The 11,917-nt window shown below is 54.7% G+C and overlaps 1 protein-coding gene across 1 annotated transcript; it reads right to left on the bottom strand.

The window, feature by feature from the left end:
* Positions 1-1,445: 1,445 nt before the first annotated feature.
* Positions 1,446-10,958, bottom strand: TINCR (TINCR ubiquitin domain containing). The gene is made up of 3 exons (XM_061150613.1): positions 10,676-10,958; positions 7,549-7,659; positions 1,446-7,022 (listed from the first exon to the last, which is right to left on the bottom strand). The coding sequence occupies exons 1-2, from the start codon at positions 10,933-10,935 to the stop codon at positions 7,656-7,658; spliced, it is 264 nt and encodes an 87-aa protein (XP_061006596.1). The 5' UTR covers positions 10,936-10,958; the 3' UTR covers positions 1,446-7,022; positions 7,549-7,655.
* Between the last annotated feature and the right edge of the window lie 959 nt (positions 10,959-11,917).

The following is an 11,917-nucleotide window of genomic DNA, read 5'->3' as shown; positions in this document are numbered from 1 at the left end:
GTTCATGGTAGATGTTTTTGCATTCATTTTGAGTTTTCTTCCCAATGTTACATTAAAATCGTATTTATCTGAGTTTGACAGCGCCTCTGAAGTTTTTTTCTCCACTTTTATTGAGAAATAATTGACATACATCAATGCATAAGTTTAAGGCCATGATGGTTCGATTTACACATATTGCAAAATGATCATCACAATAGGTTCAACTCACATCTGTCTTCTCATATAGATACAATAAAAAGAAAAGAAAGAAAAGGATAAAGGGAAACATTTTTTTTCTCCTTGTGATGAGAACTCTTAGGATTTATTCTCTCTCTCTTTTTCTATTTTCATGGCTTGTGGGATCTTAGTTTCCTGACCAGGGATCAAACCTGAACCCCCTGCAGTGGAAACATGGAGTCCCTATCACCAGACATCCAGGGAAGACCCTAGATTTACTTGCTCTCTTAACAAATTTCTTATATATCATACAGCAGTGTTAGCTACAGTCATCAAGTACATTACATCATTGGTAACCAGAAGTTCGTACCTTTTGTCTACCTTCCTCCAAGCCTCCTAAGTTTTGCATGGAGGCCAGTGCTTGCTGTCTTAACCCTAATCCCTGTCACGGCTGCTTTGTGGCACCAGTAGCTCCTCCCTACCCCAAGCTCATTTCAGCCTCACCACTGTGCAAGGGTGTCCTACTACTGGACTGATTTTATGGATGAGAAATTGAGGCCCAGTAGGCAAGTCATTAGGTTCGTTGATGTTGCTGTTTAGTCACTAAGTCGTGTCTGACTCTTCTGCGACCCCGTGGACTGTAGCCCCCAGGCTCCTCTCTCCGTGGGATTCTCCAGGCAAGAAGACTAGAATGGGTTACCATTTCCTTCTCCAGGGGACCTTCCCCACCCAGGGACTGAACCTGCATCTCCTCCATTGGCAGGCGGATTCTTTACCTCTGAGCCACCTGGGAAGTCCATTAGCCTCAGGCACTCAGCTAAGGGGAGCCAGAGGAGGGATTCAAACCCTTGACTCCTGGATCCAGAGACAGTACAACCAGTCTTCCCCAGCCCCTCAGAGCTTTTGCTCTTGCTAAACCCACCAATCCCATCCATCTAGGAGGAAAAACCCACACCCTTCCACCAGGTCCTGCCCTGTCTCCTCCCAGCCTGCCCCCCTCCTTCTCCCCTCCCCCTCACTCTGCTCCCGCCACATGGGCCTCATTACTGTTCCTCCAACACACCAGGCATGGCCCTGCCTCAGGGTCTTTGCACTGCATGTTCCCTCTGCCTGGAACGCTCTTCCCCCCATCATCACTCACCTGGACCAGCGCAGTTGCCTCCACCCTGGTGTCCTGGCTCCCAAACTCAGCCCCCGCAGTCGGCCCTCCCAGCAGCAGCCACTGGAGGGCGCCTGTGAGCACCTGAGCCAGGCCCCGCCCCTCCTCTGCGCACAGCCCTCCAGGGTCCCGCCTCCCTCAGTGTAAAAGCCCAAGTTCTCCCCTCCGCCCCGCAAGGTCCTATACGACCTGCCCCAAGGGCAATGAGGTCCGCGGACTGCTGTGGCCTTCCGAAGTGGCCTGGCAAAGCCAGGCTTTTCAAACCAGCTCCATCTGGCTCCAGTGCCTTCTGGGCTTCTCCCCCTCGGCCAGCCGCCTCCCAACCTCTAATAAACTCCCGAGAAGTGCTGGGCAGCCGCGACAGTGAGGACACTCTTTATCTGTCCAGATCAGGCCGGCTCGGTGCAGCAGTCAATAATTAATTCTGAATTTCCCCCATTTATCAAAGTGGCAGGAGCCAGAGTGCCTGGAATCCCAATCCCCAGGCTCTGCCCTGCAGCCACCTGGAGCTAGACCCAGTGGTGGGAGAAACCAGGGTGGGGGGACCCTTAGGGAGCCTGAGAAGGGAGGGTGTCCTTGGCTCCCACTCCCTTACTCTGGGTTATTAAATGCTGCACGATCCAGCAGTGACCAGACCAGACCTCATCCCAGCCTTCTTGGTGCCCAGAGGCTAGTGGGGAAAATAACACATTGAATGAACAATAATATAAATAATTAATGCTACAAAGGAAGAGAACAAGATACTTTTTGAATGCAAAACCAAGGGGACTCGGTTGTTCAGAGCCTCCCCAAGGAAGTGACATTGAACCTGCAAAGCAGAGAGTGAAAGGTGAGAGGTGGGGAGAGGGTCTTCCAAATGCAGAAACAGCACATGCAAAGGTCCTGTGGCCAGAAAGAGTTTCTCCCCCTCAGAGGTCAGCAAGGTGGTTAAGTGGGAGTGGAGCTCACAGCACAAGCGTGAGGTCAGTGCCAGGTCAGAGCCATCATGGTGAGGCCAACAGCCTTCAGTGGATAGCCAGGGGCCATCAGGGGAAGAGGCGGGAAGTTTCTCTGATGTTCCAGGGGATGGCAGTGAGGCTGCTTCCACCCCAGGTGAGTCAGAGAGCAGCCTGGGCAGGTGACTGTGACTTTTTTCTTTTTTCTTAGAACTGTTTTTCTATTAGAGGATTCTTTCAAACCCATTTTGGCTTAGGGATGAGTCAGGATCTCTCTGCCTACAGACAGCCCAGGCCGTGCAAGCAACTTCCGGTCAAGCCACCTTAAACACCTCCCTCCTTGGGCAGGTTTGGAAACTGAGGCCCACAGAGGAACAAGGACCACCCGAGGTCATTCAGCAGAGGACTGGGGGGAAGCTCAGAGAAGGGGTTTCCAGGATCCCAGGAGCACCGCCCCCACCCCTACCCCGCACCGCCCTGTGGCTTCTGTCTCCTCTGCCGGATCTATAACTCCAAGAGGGCCAACAGCTGGGTGTCCTGGTCACCATGCTGTCCTCAGTGCCCTGCAAATCGGAGGTGTTTCATCCATGATTACAGAATGGGCAGTCCCAGCAGCTTTTGGAAACACCCCAGAGGTTGTGCTCAGAGGATCGGCAGGAAAGGGTATCCTTTCTGAGAGTGGATACGAGAGACAGATACAGGAATATGGAGAGAGATAGAGACAGAGAAACTGCAAGAGACATGGAGAGAGGGAGAGAGAGCAATGGAGACAGATAGACTTGGAATGAGACAGTGGAGAGGCAGAGATCAAGAGACACAGAGAGAAAGAAGTGATCAATGGGAGGCAGATACGTGCAGAAGAGACTGAATGGATGAAGACACAGGTGGGGGGCAGGCAGGGAGCCAGCAGGGTCAGGACCACCACTCAGAGGTATGGGACACTTTGTGTGAATTTCAAACAGATTTGCTTTCTTGAGGCCCTCTCACCCCAGCTGGCTGTTTTTGTGCAGTGAACAACCTGTCCCACCATCTAAGGCAGCCAAAGCAAGGTCTGTCTTGGTATCTCCAGCAGCCAGCACAAGGCCAGGCACACAGAGCATGCTCAACATGTGCCCACTGAACTAATGGGCAAAGTTAGATAATGCCAGGATCCAGCCTGGGGTCCCAGAGAGAGGGAGGGAAGAAGGAGGAAAGGAGGAAGGCAGAGCAAAACCGAAGTGGGAAGTCCGGGCACCTGCAGTTTCTGACTGAGCCACAGATGCCTCCTCTGGGAACCACCTGGGTTTACCTGCCACCCAGGAAAATTCCCCTCCAGCTTCTGGGAGCTCAAAGCGAGTGGGCAGCCAAGGCAGGAGGCGGCCCCTCCCCCAGACGCCGTGGGCCCCAGCGAGAGATGGTGACTGCCAAGTCTCACCCGAAACTCCTCACGGCCCAGACTTGCTCCTGGGGTGGAGCCAGGAACCCGAGAGGCCCTGGGGAGGGCCGGGCTTCCCCTGTTTTCATAGCCCAGAGATGGGAGGGGGCTGGCGTGGGGTCACCCAGAATAGGAGTCAAGGGCAAAGCATTCCTGGAGATGAGTAAAGAGGGAAGAGAAAAGGACGTGCTTAGGGCTGAACTGTCTATGGAGGGTGAAACTCCAGGCCAAGTTAGGGAGACTGAACTTGGCTGTGTGTCCAAACACTTAATCTTTTATTCTATACACACTCAATTCGGTCCCTCTGTACCTAGTCCCAACCTGAGTGATCCTGGGGCCTCAGAGATGACTCCTAAGACTGGGAGGACACACAGACCTCCCCGTTCTGTGGGTCAGGAAGGAGTGAGCCAGGCAGACTGGAGGCTATAGGACCCAGAGGCCGACTGGGAGAGGGCTGTTGAACCCAATGGAGGTTGGGCATTAGTGCCAGGACCTTGAAAATGTAGGAATACGTCAGGTGAAAAAGACCCAAAAGCACATCCTGGGCAGAAAATACAAAAGTCTGGAGGTGTGTATAAGTCAGACAAGTCTTTGACTTCCCTGGTGGTACAGTGGATAAGAATCCACTTGCCAATGCAGGGGATATGGGTTCGATCCCTGGGCCAGGATGATTCCACATGCTGCAGAGCAACTAAGCCAATGTGCCACAGCTACTGAAACCTGTGTGCCTAGAGCCTGTGCTCCACGACAAGAGAAGCCACTGCAGTAAGAAGCCTGTGAACCACAACAAAGAGTAGTGTCCATTCACCACAACTGGAGAAAGCTTGAGCACAGCCATTAAGACCCAGTGCAACCAAAAACAAAAAATAATAATCAGAAAAGTGCTGGGAACGATCCAGAGTGTAAAATAATGCTTCTGTGCACAAAAGGGTCAGGGCTGGACCAGAGAGAAAGATCAGACCTCAGACGGATCAGAAATGGCTGCATAAAGAAGGGGGCATGGGAGCTGGGACTTTGAAGGATGAAGAGGAGTTTGCAAACAGAAACAGTAAGGCATGCAAACTGAGTAGAGAGGCTGTGGCCCGAATTCAAAGAACATGATGATGGCAATAGCAAGAGAAATGACTTGAGGAGTAAGATCAGTAGATGTCAGATTTCTCCAGATCCAAGCAGACTGCCATTCAAGCCCAAGAAACCCAAGGAGAATTCCCCCTGGCTCCTCCAAGCTTTATTAGGCCTGCTCCAACCACTGTTATCTCTCCTCTGTGGGTCACGGGTACTGTCCACTTTGGGCCATGACAGCACTTGGTGGGGATGCTTTCCACAAGTGGTGCTGGGATCTCAGGCCAGGCTTGGCCCTCTCTGTGCCTCAGTTTTCCCATCTGGAAAATGGGAATGTCGGAAGCCACTTTTGCAGTTTATGTTCATCTCAGGACTGGGAGGACTCCAACTAACACAGTGAAGGGAGTAAAGAGATAATAGGAAGAAAGGAAGAGAGAGAGAGCAATGGAAGAGAAAAGACTTGCACCCCTCCTCCAGGCCAATACCAAGTGACAGGTCCAACATTATTATATCAGAACACGGTGGAGCTGTCGAGGATTAAGAAATGAGTGATGATTTGCATGTGATTTGCATACTGTTTGTTAAAATGTCAAAAAAGGCCTGAAAATGCTTTCTCCCACCCCCACCTCAGCCAAGAAGCAGGAAACTCTCCCCCTTCCTCTATCAGGGACCTGTGCATGGGCTGGGGACCCTTCAGTTCAAGGATGGCCAGGGCAGCAGACCCGAGGGGTATGGGGTGACCTTGGATGCTCCATCTGTAAAATGGGTCATAATCCTCACCACCACTGATGATCCTTTCAGTTGGCAGACTAGAATAAGTGGAGGCCAGGCACAGACCTAGGGACATAGTGAGAACCAAGGAACGGAGCTGGGGTGACTGTTAAAAGCCCCACTTTCCTGCTGGGCCCTGGGGGTGGGGGGTGGGGGATGGGGAGTGGGCAGGTCCCTCAGCGTTTGCGTGACCCACCAAGGCCAAAACCAGGCAGAAGCAGGGGCCTGGGCTGCCTGGCCCCAGGAGGAGGAACGCCAACCCCAGACAGGCTTGTCTGAGGGGAGGCTAGCGGAGCCCCGCAGGCCTGGTGCTGTCCCCACCCAGTGGAAGACAAAGTCCAATCTAAGCGCTATTCTCCCTGTGGCCACGATTTATTATCCATCTGTCCCTACTCTGGGCCCTGCAGCCAACAAAACTCTTAATTAAAACATTATTTCTTCCCAGATTCCTGAGCCTCTACCCTGTGATGCCAGCACCCAGGGCGTGAATGCAGCCCTCGAGAGTGCATGTGAATGGGCTACCCCGGGTGGTGGGTGGACTGCACAGAGGACCCGATGCCTTGCGGCCAAAGATCAGAAATACAACTGAGTACCCGCATTCTACTTGGAGGGCCTTTTTTCTTTTTTCTGTCCCCACATCGCAGCTTGTGCGATCTTAATTTCCCAACCAGGGATTGAACCCTGGCTGGAAGCACAGCGAAAGCAGAGTCCTAACCACTGGACCACAGGGAATTCCCCACCCAGAGGGCCTTATACCCAGAATTCCTACAACACACTGCCTGGAATAGTCCGGATCACCCCCATGATTATCATCAAAGTCTCAGCGCTCTGCCAGGCACAGACCCCCACCCATTCAACCAGAAGACCCTGTGCTGCAAGTGAAGGACGCCGACAAGGGAGCAGGCATGGGTGCAACTTGCGGAGAGGTTTCGGGGAGCGGAAAGTGCAACACTGGAGTGCTGAGAGAGGGCTGGTGTCCCCCAGTCTTCACCTTCAGTCATTTGAGAGTTCGTGAGTAACTGGCCACACCCACCAGCTGAGGCTCTTCACAGTAGAGGGGGACTGTGGGGGCCCCAAAGAGGACAAGGTGCTCACTGGCTGGGAAGAAGGAAATCCAAGACTTCCTGGAGGAGGCTGCAATCCCTGGTGGACTAGAACTGAAGACAGGGGTGTAAGAAGTGCTTCCAGCATGGGGCACAGCTTGGGCAGAGGCATGCCTGAGAGAACGTTCAAGGCAGGAGCTGGTGATGCCCACAAGCTCCCCTCGTCTCCACTCTATGCTTCTCCACTTGTGACATCCTCCAGCTGCCTCCCAAGATGACACTGTGGATCCCCCTGGGCACTTGAACCTCCAAGGTGGGAGCCATGGCCTCAGGATCACACAGCACAACTGGAAGGCTGGCTGGCCTGGAGCAGCAATGTCCTCAGTCAGTGTCAAGGACTAGGGCTCCATCAGAAAGGTCCCAGGCGGCAGGCAGCAGCTGGGCAGGCCAGTGTTTCACCATCTATCCTGGCAACCCAGAACCTTGGAACAGCAGGAGGGAGGGGATAAGACAATTTCAATCCAGGCCCCAATAAGAGGATGAAAGACCAGCTCTCTGACCAGTCTTCCTTCTTACCTTCCCCCTACTACCTGCCACCAGCTCCTCCCCTTCCATCACCCTGGTAGCCAGGGGAGCTTGGCACTTGGAGCCACCTGGTGGCAGTAACAAGAATTGCAGGCAAAGAGTGCAATTACACCAAACATGCCAACCAAAGTCCACTCTTTCAATGGCAGGAGGGGGAGTAACAGAACCCAGAGCACATGAGCAATTTCCCCAAGGACACACAGCAAGTCAGGGCAGCATTACTCAGGGCCACGTATTAGTTCAAAGGGAAGGGAGAACATGAGGCCTGTGACCCTACCCCAGGGTCTAGAAGTGCAGGAATATGGAGAGGGGTGATGGTCATCAGAGATGAGTTCCTTCTCATCTCTGGGTCTCAGTTTACCCATCTGTGGTCTCCATAATCTCTAAGGTCCCTTCCATGTCCCAAGTACTAGAGAGACTTACCCTGAGTGAGGTCAAGGCTCCCAGGAGATTCGCCTCCCCATCCCAGCCGCTCCTTCAGCCAGCACCTTTGGTCCCCTCGGCCACGGCTCTGCATCCTCCAACCCAGGTTACCTGCAGGAGGGAGACAGAAAGACACGGGTTACAGGCCAACGCAGCCCTCACCTTGGCACTTACGGCCTCCTGGTTTGCCTGGTATCCAGCCAATGCATCTTTCTGCATCTGCCACGACTCGCTTCCACCCTAGAGATCCTCTCTCTTGCTTCCAGGAGCCATTAGGACTCCAGGAAGATGTTCTGAGCATCCTCTTCCTCACCTCCAGAGATCATACAGTCAATGAACATTTGTTGAGCACCTACTGTGTGCCAGGCACTGAACTGGGGAGACAGCAGTGAATAGGATGGACAACAATGCCCTCATAGAGTTTACAGTCTAGTGGTGGAGATGGGGTGAAAAGAATTAGTAAAATAGTAGCAAAAATAATCAGTGAAATATAGACAAGTCAGTTCCAGGGAGAAAGATAAAGCAGGTGTTGGTGGGATGCAGTTTTAAACAGGTGGTCAGGGAAAATTACACTGAGGAAAAGTGTATAGGATAAGATTACACTGAGGATAATCTACACTGAACTAAGGCCTGAAGGAGCTGAGGGAGGGAATTGGAAAGCATTCCAGGTAGAGGGAACAGCAGTGCAAAGGCCCTGAGGTAGGATCACGCCTAGAGAGTTGGAGGAACAGCAAGTTGACTCTGTCTTAGTTCAGCTGCCACCATCACTCACCATCACCAGACCGCCCCTCCACACCAGTTTATCCTTCCTGCAGAGGGCGCCTGTGAGCACCTGAGTCAGGCCACACCCCTCCTCTGCCCATAGCCCTCCAGGGCTCCCATCTCCCTTGGGGATCAAAGCCCAAGTCCTCCTCATGGCCCACAAGGTCCTGCATGACCTGCCCCAGCCCCTCCTTGCCCTCCCCTCCTCCCTCTCTCCACCTCGCTTACTCTGCCCCAGACACAGGGGCCTCCTCACTGTTCCTCCAACACACCAGGTCCTGCCCCAGGGTCTTTGCATATGCTGTGCCCTCTGCCTGGAACACCCTCCTGCCCACTCTTGTTCTGTGTTTAATCAGCTCCTTCACATGGTACTCTGAAATGTCAGCTTCTCTGAGACACCTCTCCTGGCCACTGTTGATAAGGCAGCAACACCTCCATCACTCTTGACCTTTCTGCAACTTTCCACAGCACTTATTACAACCTGATGTTTTATCACATATTTATTTGGTTCCTTGTCTGTCTCTCCCACTAGACTGACTGTGGGCTCCATGAGGGCAAGCCTAGTCTGGGTCTCTGCTGAATGCCAGTGCCCAGCACATGACCTGGCATACACTAGGCGATTAATGAATGCTTATTGTATATTGAACACTAATTGTGTGGGCATTTGTGCATCATTCAGCTGCTAGGCTTTGTCTGGCCACTGCCAGGAACATCCTCTCCCAGCGCACCCCCATCTCCTCCTACTCCTGAGACCCTCCCTTGAGAGGTCCTGGAGAGACAAGCCCTCCTACTGTATCTTGAGCCTTCAGGAATGTCATCTGAGACTACTGCTCTCAAAATATCCCCCAGGGACTTTCCTGATGGTCCAGTGGCTAAGACTCTGCGCTCTAATGCAGAGGGCCTGGGTTCAATCCTTGGTCAGGGAACTAGATCCCACATGCTGCAACTAAGAGTTTGCATGCTGCAACTGAAAGATCACACATGTCACAGTGAAAATCAAAGATCTCAAGTGCTGCAACCAGCATTTGAGACCCAGTGTGGTCAAACAAGTATTTTTAAAAAGCCACCCCGGGCTTGGTGGATCAAGCCTCTAGGGGCCCAGCAAGCATAATCCCCATAAACTCCAAGATTACACAGAAAGTTCCAGTTCCTCCCCCATCCAGCATGTCTATCTTGGGCTCTGGGACCAGCCACTGCCCATCTCATCCGTCTCATTGTCCATCTAGCCAAGCATCAGCCTTCACCATTTCCCAAAGCTGCCCCAGGGCTCTGCGTTTGCTGTTCTCATGGCCCTTCTGCCCAACCCCCACCCTCCTTGAACTGGGAGACCCACTCATCTCAGGTCACCTTGGCCAGGGGACCTCTCTAGATACCCGCAGATGGCCAGATCAGAGCATGGGCAGCAAGGGCAGCAGGAGTTTGTGGGGAAGGCAGGGGTAGTGGGGGAAATGAACAGAAAAGGAAGAGAGACATACATACATATATAGAGAAAAAGAGCAGAGGCAGAAATGAATAGAGACACAGAGAAACAGAGAGAGAGATAGACAGAGACAGGAAGAAGGAAAGGAAATGAAATTTAACAGGGACAGCATCCCCCAGAGAGGGACTGACGGAAAACAGAGAGATCAAGAGAAATGCAGGGGAGGCTTCAGAGAGGCAGACAGAGTGATAAAAGAAGAAAACCTGCAGGGGGAATCGAGCAGCCCTCCTGACCTTTCTTGGCACCTGGCTCCCTCCATCCTTCCTTCGCAGCGGGTTCCCACAATAGCCAGTGCTTGGAGGGGAGAATGGGGGCGGCAAACACAGGGGCAAGAAGGGCCCCTAGTCCATCCCCGGCAACCATCCCACCCACTCCATCCCATCCCAACCAAGCTCTCTCCTCGCCTCCCCCCAGCCTGACCCACTTCCCAAATTCCCAGCCCACTGGCGATGCCAGCCAGGCCCTGGGGTGCCCTGCTGTCTTCCCCTAGCACCCCCAGCCAGGACCCCAGCCAGGCCCAGCAGTGCCCTCCAGGCCCCATCCATCCTGACCCACCTCCCACCCAACCCGGGACGCCAGCCAGGCTTTCAGTTCCTTGCCATCTCCCCCATAGGCCTGACTCACCCCTCACCTGGGACCCAGCCAGGCCCCCTGTTCTCTCCCCATCCCTGACCCACCACCTCCCCTCTTCCACCCCAACCAGGCCCACCAGTGCCCCCCCAGGCCCCGTCAATCCTGACCCACCTCCCAACCCATCACTCCAGTTCCCCGTCGTCTCCCCGGAGCCCTGACTCACCCTCACCCGGAACTTCAGCCGGGGCCACCTGACCCCCGCCCCCAGGCCCCCTCCCCAGTTCCCAGGTCGCCGGCCCAGCCCCCGGCCACCTGGGGTCGCTGACGAGCAGAAGCACCGAGCCGTCCTGTAGTCGCACGTCGCGCACCGTCTGGTGGTCGTCCAGCCGCCGCGCGTTGTAGTAGAAGGTGCGCTTCCAGGAGCTCACTCCCTGGCCCACGAGCTGGGCGCGCAGGTCGCTGAGCGTGTCCCGCGGCCGCACAGTGAGCGGCAGCAGCAGCGCCTCGTCCGCCAGGTGCACCTTGATGTGGTAGCGCTTCCAGCGAGATAGGCCCCGCCGCAGCCCCTCCATGGCTCTCACCGGGCGCTCGGACCCGGCTCGGGGCCCAGCGCGCGCGCGCCCGCCCTCCGCACCCACCCGACCGGCCCGGCCGCCCGCCCGCCCGCCCCCGCCGCGGCCGCGCCCCGCCCCGCCCTCCCGGGCGCGCCCGGCGCGCAGGCTGGAGGCCCCGCGAGGGCGGGGCGCGGCGGGAGACTCGCCGGCCCCGCGCCCCCACCCGCAGACGCCCCTCGGTTTACGCCGAGATGTATTAAGTGCCTACTGCGCGCCAGGCAGATGGAGGCGCCCAGGGAACCAGGGGATAAAACGTACAGAAAACAGCCGCATCATAAAGATAACTATGTAAATACACACTGCATCCGATCGTGGGAAATGCCAGGCAGGGACCAGAGGCCCAGACTGGCCGGCTATTTCAGAGATCAAGGTCAAGGGAGGCCCCTCTGTGGAGGTGGTATTTGAATGGAGATCTGATGGAGGAGTGAGCCAGCCACGCCAAAGGTCACAATCGAGAGTGCTTACTGCATGCTGAGCTGGGGGACAGCCCGTGCAAAGGCCCTGGGGCAAGACCCTGCCTAGTGTCTTGGAGGAACAGTGAGGAGGCCTATGGGGTTGGAGCAGAGTGAGCTAAGGGGGGGGGGGGGGGGGGGGGCGGTGGGAAGGAATGCAGCAGGTCGTGCAGGGCCTTGAGGGTCCACAAGCAGGACTTGGGTTTTTACCCCAAGGGAGATGGGAGCCCTGGAGGGAAGTGACTGAGGTTTGTATTTGTCACTCACATATCTGACTCTCATTTAGCCTCTTATTTCCTTGATGATACATTCAACCAGTACTTTATTCTGTGTCCAGGCTGAGTGAGTGATGCTGTGTGCCAGAGAAATCTCAATTTAGTGCTATGCCTTCAAGGGTCACCCCACTGAAGGTCGGGGATGCAGAGCCGGACACACAGATTCCCAGTGCTATGTGGTCAGGGTTTGAGTGGTAGAAGAGACCCCAAGCT

This window comes from Dama dama, chromosome 9 (assembly GCF_033118175.1).
Source record: "Dama dama isolate Ldn47 chromosome 9, ASM3311817v1, whole genome shotgun sequence".
Lineage (NCBI taxonomy): Eukaryota > Metazoa > Chordata > Mammalia > Artiodactyla > Cervidae > Dama > Dama dama.
Note: the sequence above shows the minus strand (reverse complement) of the source record. Positions and strands in the feature narration are given on the sequence as shown.